Raw genomic sequence first — 9788 nt, forward strand, 5'->3', positions numbered from 1 at the left:
ATGTCTATGGTGAAAGTAAGCAGTTCAAATCAACAACTTGATATTTTTTGGATTTATATCTAGTACAGGTAAAGAAAATGTAGTTTTTGCAGTAATGGAGGATTAGTAGAATGTGGTCTTCTCATTAACATAACTATATATTGCTAAATAATGCATCCCTACACACAATAACTCATGTCGCGAGGGGATGCTCCGCTTAGCGGTGCCCTTGTTTTTTATTTGTTTGCTATGTGTATGTATAATCAACCTAAAAAAAGGGTTGGTTTGATGTATCGGTTGGGAGGTGGGGGACAGGGACCTGTAGAAATACTAGTATTAAGTCTTAACTTTAATTTGAAGTTATTTCCCATAATCTCTCTCTCTCTCTCTCTCTCTCTCTCTCTCTCTCTCTCTCTCTCTCTCTCTGTATATAGTGTAATTTGCTGTATTGATTGCAAAAAAATTAACATGGACCTTACAGAATTATTACATTTTTTGAATTGCCAAACAACAGATCAATGATGTTTATGTCCATTTTATTGACATTATCATTACTTTTGTTATGCAGATCCCCTTTCCATACTGTAAACTCACGGAGAGGGGCAGCTGTCAACCCGCCCTCTAGTTTTTCCTCTCACAAGACTTGTAATGGGGGTGCATCTTTATCTACAATGAACCCCAATGTAAAATAACAACACGTTGTAAGGTAAGTTTATCATATTCATTTTTATGACAATAACACTGAAAAGTAAATATGAGGGATATGCAAATTTATTATGCAGGTCAGTGTGTACACACAAAACATTTAATGTATAAATACATGTATATGTTAATAAATATTGGTTAGAAAGTGTCAATGTAAGCATTTAATATATAAATACATATGAATAAATATTGATTAGAACCTGCTTGTAACTTTTTGAATCTAATTGTATTGCATATTTTTGTTACAATAATAGTTGTAAGTTCTTAATAAGTCTCTTGTTCTCATTTTAGGCTTTGAAATGTATCTACCAACAACTGTTTTAGGTTTGGTTGCTGGCATTGAACTGTGACTGCCCAAGACTGATGGGGTCTGCTGAAAACTGTAATCTCTGTAACACTGTTACATCCTTTTTGGCTGCCTCATCTTCTTTAAGTGTCTTGGGCGTCACTGTTCATGGTAACATACCAGACACTAACACCGTGAAGAGCAACTGTATGTAGAGATGAATGACCTTACATGTATACCATCTTCGCTAGCCAAGGGTTTACGATCTTCCACTCTGCTCCTTTATACAACCTTTGGCAGATTCAGCCGACAAAATCAAACTCGCGCAACGGAATCTGATTGGCTGCGAAGCGATGCGATTTCAGGAAATCAACTAATTGGCTGTTTAGTTAGTTGTGTTTTCATACAAAATTTAGATACAATCATTGTCACAATTTTTACGTGATTAATTTTAATTACATATGATATATAATTACAAATATATGGGTGTCACATTTAATGTCCAAACTGTTTCTCATAGTTTTAATTTGTACATATATTTTAATCCAAATTGGGTGTCCATAGATCTTTTTTTTAGTACCTTTAAACTCAATCAACTGGTTAGGCATTTAAATGCCCGTGCTGGTGTGGTCAGTTTGGGCGTAGCAGGCACCTGATAAGGACATGGTGTCCTGCACTAGAGTTTGTTCAACTTAAAGTAAAGTATTTACATCTGAGCATATTCTAACCAGGTTCTTCTCACTTCTGAGTTTGTTTATTGTTAGTTTTCAGTTGCAATGACAGCCAAGTTTCTTTTTGTGTTTTGTAGATTTGTTCCATAATGTTGTCTTAAACTTAACAAATTGTTTGAGTATATAAAAACTGGTAATGTTAATTAAAGTATACAAGTAAAGAATACAGCTGTAAAGTAACAATTGTAAAAAGTGTGTACAGTAATTGCGTGAATTCAGTGTAAAAGTAAACATGCTAATTGCGTAATATGTAGAGTATGTGTAAAAGTATAAGTATACATGTGAATGTAAAACTATGTAAGTAAAAACATCAGTAAAAGTATGCATGTGTAATATAAGTAAATACATGTAAAGTAGTTGTGTAAAGTGATTTATGTGTATGTGGAAAAACATGCATAGTATGTAACCCCAATGTATGGTATATACAGCTATGATATGTCTATTATTTAATAGATCCCAGTATGCACTATCCCAGTTTGCAGTATCACAGTATTGCAGAAACACAGTATTGCTGTTCTCCAGTATTTCCATATTCCATGCAGTACAACAGTATTTCGGGAACTCAATATTCCGTTAACCCAGTATTCCATAAACTCAGGACAATGGAACCACCCTAAATATTCAACAATACAGATTCAACAACCATTGGTCTGTCATACCTGGACGGATGGTTTGGGAGCCCACCAAGGCCGCCATAACGGACCAGCAAATTATTGAACCAAAAAATTTTAATATTTTCTTTGTTAAATTAAAACACAAGATAAACAAATGTATTGTATTAAAATGTAGTAAAATACAGTTATTCTTTATGACAACTAGAATAACCAGTCTATGGCACATATAGATTTCCTTTTAGAAACAAAATGGGTCACGGTATAAAATGGATTTAAGAGCATCATGTGTTCAGGGAGATACTGAGAGGAACCCAAAACCAAACAGACTGTACAAGTTAAAAATTTATCTCAACTCGGCATTATTGCGCAACTGGCACCATTTGTTGAATAAATTAATACATTCAATTGCAACCACCGATACTGTTGCAATCGATTTTAGTTATCGATAATAATGGCTTTAAAACAAAAACGGTGTAACTTATATACATACAGGTATTTTTTTAAACAAACAAATACATTTAAAAATGATGTAAATATAATTTATTTTTTAAATATTTGAAAAGTGTCAGTGACATTTAACACGGTTCAATTTATTGGCTGATATAGGCAGATAAACATCAGAGTGTGTTTTAATTAAAACCACAAACTTTTTTAAAGTCAAAATTTAACCCTGTGTTCAATCCATAGGCGTTGGAACCGGGGGGGGGGCTAGGGGGGGCTTAGCCCCCCCCCCCCCCACTTTTTTTGCAAAGTTAGACCTAACCATTAGAAACATAGCATGATAGAGGGTTCAGCCCCCCCCCCCCACTTTTTCTCTGAGGATTAGTCTAGCCCCCCCCCCCACTTTCAATTTGCTTCCGACGCCAGTGCAAGCAAATTGTTTTATATAACCAATATAAAAACTCAAAGTTGTGTGTACAGGTATAGGGATGGTGAAATACTTCACAGAGCTAATATGGTCTCGGGAATGTTGCATATTGTGACCGCGCAGATTTTACGGTGCTGGGTAATTCTGGAACTGCATCCGCCGTGTGCAGTACGAACGGGGTGAGGGAATGTTGGCGAGGGGGTGCAAGTATAAGGTTGTGGCGCGCTGTAGACCGTAAGGTAAAACAAAGGATAGGTGTGCCGTATTCCCGAAGGTCCACCATAATGGAGCTCCAGAGAAATAAACAGGCAATTGATTCAGGATTCCACATTTATTGAACGAGACTCAACGATGGCAACATTATAACAATTTAACAGACAGACATGTTACAAATAAGTCGGATATGGCCAGTAGTGGCCTCCGGACTAAAGACTCTGGATGAGTCGGACGTGGCCGAGGCTAGCCGCCGTATTCCAGACTGCTGATTGACAATTGCACGTAACAATATAAAGGAATCTGAACAATGACTATCAATAGACAGGTGATGACATAAGTAAGTTGAGTGAAATATTGACAGTTAGAAAATAAATGTTCTCGGTGTTCAGAAAATGAAACCGTCTGCGCTGTTTATGATGGCTGAAACTGTTGTTATCCATCGTTGCAGTATTGAGTTGAGCTTCAATAGGGGAACTCGCTGGCTGAAGAAGGACCAGGATCTGGCTACTGCAAAATATATGCAGCAGCCTCGGGCGTTGTTGTTACCCTTAGGATTCATCCACCAACTGTGACCGCATAGATTCTACGGTGCTAGGGAATTCATGAATTTATTTAAACATTAATCATTTATATATATATTTAAATTGAATGACATGTACACCATATAAAGTAAAAGTGTGGTTGACAAACTTTTGCACTATGATTAATGTTGATTAGAAAATATGATGATTTCTCTCTACTCTTGGATTTGATGGCGGACGGTAAAAAAAGGAAGAGGTGCAATGGCGGATCTTTAAAGAAAGGGGAGGGGGGTTGTTGGGTGTACAAGGGTTGCAACCTCTCTTTGAAATTTGAAAAAATTAAGATATAAAAAATAGAAGGGAAGAGAGAGAGAAAGAAGGAGACAAAAAATGTGAATTAACATCGGCCAAAATTGTCTTATACCATATAGGAATGTTTGTGCAGTGTCTGTACATGTACTTATCAGTAAAATGATTTAAAATGCCGAATGCTAATGTTTGGGGGGGGGGGGGGTATGAATGACTGTTATTGATCAACAATGTGCAATATCTACATGTAATAACAATTGTATTGATAGAATCACCGGCCATTAATTTACATACATGTACATTGTAGCTAGTGATGTAAATACTCAAGAAGTCTGCTTTCTTTTTAGATAATATATGCAAGAATTGTATTTTATGGTATAGAAACAAAATACAAGTAGTATTTAAATATTAAAACTGCATGTTGTCACCAATATCCTTCTGTTTTTTTAGAACTATAGTACGTTCTACTTTTCCAAAGATAACTACTCTACATGAGTATCCTGTATAACAGAATCATCTCGACTCCTCGTCCTTAAAAAGCCTAAAAAGGACATTTTTAAAACATTTCTTCAAATGTAAAGCCATGTCTAGATGGATTGAACTTTAAAAAAATCAAAGAATAGAGATAGTCTTTGCGTAGTTCCAGACACATGCATGGCTATTTCGACAATGATGAGAGAACATCGTATTACTGTTATATGATAGTGTGCATTTCATGATATATTGATTTATAGTTAAATAAAAATTCCTATTCTGTTATGATTTACTAAGAGAAAAGTATCAAACTTTGCAACATTTTTAGTGAGCAATTTTTAGATTTTTCTTTTACCAGAAACTCGTAATTTATTGCAATTTTTTCTCTAGATATCTTTCCTTAAAAATAATATAAAATTATTAAACATTTATATATTAACAGGATCGCCAATATTAGAGTTAATTTTACAGTTTCATTTTACTCTTTCATGTATTAAAACTTTAAAAGCCTCGCCCCATTAACCTCATAATCTAGCTGCAGGTCTGTAGTTCTCGGTCTGAAAAAATTCGGATTGACGACCTGGTCGTCTTTCCGATTCTTTTTCAGACCGAGAGCTACAGACTTGCAGCTTCCCCTAATGTTACAAGTTAGGGTCTTTACCTAAAAATCCTGCAAGTCTACATATTCTCTCCTACCAACGTGGACCCCTGACCGTGACTTGAGACAATGATGTATTTTATGCCAGCAAATTTCATAACCTCCACCTTTGACAATTTTCTAGATCCGCGCCTGGGGGTGTCGACCCCCCCCCCCTTCTCCGGCCTCAGATGATCCCAAAACTTGACTTCTTGTTTAAAAAAAAAACCTTTACGTTTGTCATTATTTTCAGTGAGTACCATCACGAGAAATGAGTTTATAAATACAATAAGGAAGGAGGCGACCCACTGACCTACAAAAAAAGAAATCACGTGACGATTGTACAGGTAACCAGACCCGGAAGAGAAAATACATGAATCGCCATGTTGGAGTGTGAAGGTAAATTGTTGATGAATAAGTAAAATGATAATAAAGAATAATAATAAAGAACAGCACCATAACATTGTGCACATTATTTCACTGTTTTGCAATGTGTTACCGAACAAACAAGACCATCGCTATATTGGTGTGTGTCGGGAGAGGGGGGGGGCGGTTTACAAAAGTCGGCCAGAGGGTGTCGGAAGTCCCCGAACACTACCCCTCATAGAAAAACGTAATTTAATTCACAAAAGCAAAATTACACAAAAATAGGGCTTGGACTCCCCCACCCCACTTGAAAAATCACCCACCCCCACCCCCACCCCCACCCCCCCGCAATATTGAGAATTTTAGAACCTGCTTATGAGATTGGGAGGAGACCCAGCCTGAAAAATATTTTATAGAGCAATGTTACAGAAAATGTACAATCAGACTTTCAGGAAATATCTTTGTATGATACTCTCTTGGTCCCGTATACTCATATACTATACCCATCTGTTTGTTGAGGGGGGGGGGGGCTTTCCCCATACCCATCCCTGTGACTATATACACTTTTGACTTAACATACTAAAATGACATAAAATTAGTAATTTTGCTAAAACAATTTTGCTAATAATAAATGTAACTCTTCATTTGTTCTTTCAGAAATCATCTAAAAATCCAAACAAATTATCAAAGTGCCTGACCATGGACCGCCGAACTTGGGCCCAGGATGTGTTACGGTGTCATCTTTGTGAGACCCCGGGCCCCCCTATGTACTGTGACATTTGTCATATACATCTGTGTGTAGTCTGCGTTGGAAAACATCTTTTAGATGAATCCAAAGAACACAAAGTAGTGCCATTTAAGAAGAGGGGACTAAATCCTAAATGTTCCATACATTCCACACAATTATGTGACCTTCATTGTGAACAATGTAACATTCCTATTTGTGTGGAGTGTGTCTCCTCAGGTGAACATCTAGGACACAAGCAAGTTGGCATTTTAAAAATACTAGATACTAAGAGAGAAGCCTTAAAAAAGGATCTACAAGAATTAGAAAATACCATTTATCCTAAATACCAAGAGATTGTATCTAACATCCCAGTTCAGAAAGCTGATTTGAATAAAAACTCCAAGAAATTAACAACAGCTCTTGACAAACATGGAGAAGACTTGCACAGAGAAATAGACATTGCCATCAAGAAACTGAAATCTGACATGGATGAAATGGAATCCAAACACCTGGTTGTCCTTGATAAGCAGGAAAATGAAATAAAGCGCACCATTTCTCAAATCACTCAGGATATTGCTGATCTGAAGAAATTACTGAACTCAAATGATGTCAACCTTGTCTCTGCCTACAAATCCAGGATTGCTGAATTCAGAAGATTGCCTCCTAAACTCACAGTTTCCTTACCAAGATTCACTCCTCAGAAAATTAACAAAGAACAGATTTATCAGCAGATTGGTTCTCTGTCAGCATTATCTATCAAAACAGAAGAACATGGCTACACTATGGATTCTCCCGGTGCTGAGTCCTCTCCCATGGACAGACCGTTCATTGATGTACCACGGATCATCACAGATATAAACACAGAGTATGGAAAATCTAATAGATTAGACAGTGTTTCCTGTCTGACTGATGATGAGGTATGGACGTGTGGTATGGACAACATGATGAGACTCTACAACCTCCACGGTAAACTAGTGAAGTCAATCCAAACCAAGTCAGGGGAGATACCATATGACATAGCAGTGACACAGAGTGGTGAACTAGTTTATACTGATCCCAATGATAGAACTGTGAACATAGTGAAGAATACACAGATACAGACAGTGATCAGACTACAGGGGTGGATACCTCTCTATGTCTGTAGTACCTCCTCTGGTGACCTCCTGGTTGTCATGATCAATGATGATGAGAAACAAGCAAAAGTTGTTCGTTACTCGGGCTCCACAGAGAAACAAACCATTCAATACAATGACAAAGGACAACCTCTCTATTCATCCGAAAATTACACTAAACACATCAGTGAGAACAAGAACCTAGATATCTGTGTAGCTGACAATAAAGCCCGTACAATAGTGGTGGTCAATCAGGCTGGGAAACTCCGGTTTACCTACACAGGTCCTCCCTCTACTACCAAGGGATCATTTAATCCAGCCGGCATCACTACAGACAGCCAGGGTCGGATCCTGATAGCAGACATTAACAACCACCGTATCCACATCCTGGATCAGGACGGACAGTTCCTTCGCTACATTGACAACTGTCATTTAGAATATCCATGGGGTTTATGTGTGGACACCAGAGACAACCTGTTTGTGACTGAGGTTAAAACAGGTAAAGTGAAGAAAATCCAGTATTACATGTAAACAAACTGTGATCATAATAATTATTACATGTCTACAGAGTGAACATCAAATATCAGTAAATAAACTGATTGTGTTTAAATGTTATAATACGTCACCAAACTATCTAGAACTATATAAAATCCATGTTTTAGCAAACCGTGATCGTTTTATATGTTATGTTTCATCAAACTGCTGTGATTGTCACAATTCAGAGACTGTGTATTGTTCGTGTACATATGATTACTTACTATCTGTATATTTTACATGTAAATAAACTGGTTTTATATGTAAATAAATGTAAATTATCAGTATTTAGTTAATGTGGTTTCTTATATCATAACATTAAAGGCTGTTGACATTTGCAAAGATAGTTTTCTAACTATAGTGAAGTGAAATATGTCTGCATGTATGATTATGAAATTTTAAAATACAACTAATTAATTGATAGGAGAACTTTCTTCTAAAAAGAAATTTTAACATTATCAAGTGCCTTGGGTTCAATATTTCAGAATATATGAATATTAATATGATGATAGATATCGGACCTATTACCGGTAATAATTAAGGCCTATACAAAAAATTGTGTGTTGAGGGTAACACTGATGAAAAAAATAGGTTAGGTAGGAAGGGTTTTCTTCTATTCTATCATATTTTTTTCTGCATAATTCCTAAGAATGTTTGTTTGTGTCACATTTAAAAACGAATTTTTTATAGAAATAATATAAAATTCACAATTGGATAAAAATTGACATATCATAAAGGTAGGATAGGGGCATTTTTGTAGGTTAGGTCTGGTTACCCTAAACACACAACTTCTTTTTTTTAGGCCTAAAAGTCGATCTTCTTGACACTGATTGAAAAATTGACACAGATGCTGGAATTTGACATTGAGTACTTTAGATACAAATCTCCTAATAATTAAAAGATCTTGGATACTATATTCGATTCAAAGTTACTTTTACATAGCCCCCCCCCCCCTTTCTTTTGCAAAGATAGACATAATCATAATCAATGAATGAATGAATCATTCATTTTTTCAAAATCTCACCGCTAAGTGTTTTAATCTGGAAAAAATTAATTGGGAAATAATTAACATTGCATCCCTTTGATCAAATAACCTCTTTATATTGAGGAGGCCTCAGATCTGCCTAAAATTTTAAGATATGATTTGTTTAAGTATAATTTAAGCTATTATTTAGGAAGGAAAAAAATCCATACATTTTACCTTTTTCAAATTGGGTATTGAACAGTATTTTCCTATACTTTTATATATACATGTAAACCTTCTCTTATAAAGGAGACCAATACAGTATACTCAGTAACCATTGCCTCGACCAACAAACCCTTAATATGACAAGCAAACTCAGCTGAAATCAACTTTGGTAGTCAACTCAGCATACGAGTTATGGACCTTTGATATCAGGAACAGGAGCGAAAGCGAAAATAAAATAAAAGTTCAGCATTTACATCTATTTCTAGGGATTATCCCCATAGGGATCCAAAGGATAATTTCTTCCAGGGAAGGTCCAGAGTCTATTTTTGTAATATAAATTGAATAAACTTGTTTTACTTTCTCAAAAGGAGAGGGGTTCGACTCCAAACCACTCATGATTATTGATATTTTAAAGTTAAGGTTGTTCCGAAAACTAAATTTCATGGAAAATGCAAGCATTACACACATTATAAAAATACACATACTTTAAAAAAGAATGACTAGGAACGGATTCTGAATT

The 9788-nt window shown here is 35.9% G+C and overlaps 1 protein-coding gene across 2 annotated transcripts in view; it reads left to right on the plus strand.

Moving 5' to 3' along the window:
- LOC136269707 (E3 ubiquitin-protein ligase TRIM71-like) overlaps positions 1 to 8364 on the plus strand; it is a 30859-nt gene extending 22495 nt beyond the window's left edge. Inside the window, exons 1-2 of one of the 2 annotated variants that reach the window (XM_066070939.1) lie at positions 5671 to 5739; positions 6364 to 8364. In XM_066070939.1, the coding sequence (XP_065927011.1) occupies positions 6406 to 8076 (1671 nt within the window). In that variant the 5' untranslated portion in view covers positions 5671 to 5739; positions 6364 to 6405 and the 3' untranslated portion in view covers positions 8077 to 8364. Of the gene's footprint in view, positions 1 to 5670; positions 5740 to 6363 lie in introns of those variants that run through there. The other variant, XM_066070940.1, reaches the window with a different exon arrangement.
- The last annotated feature ends 1424 nt before the right edge of the window (positions 8365 to 9788 follow it).

This window comes from Magallana gigas, chromosome 9 (genome assembly GCF_963853765.1).
Source record: "Magallana gigas chromosome 9, xbMagGiga1.1, whole genome shotgun sequence".
Lineage (NCBI taxonomy): Eukaryota > Metazoa > Mollusca > Bivalvia > Ostreida > Ostreidae > Magallana > Magallana gigas.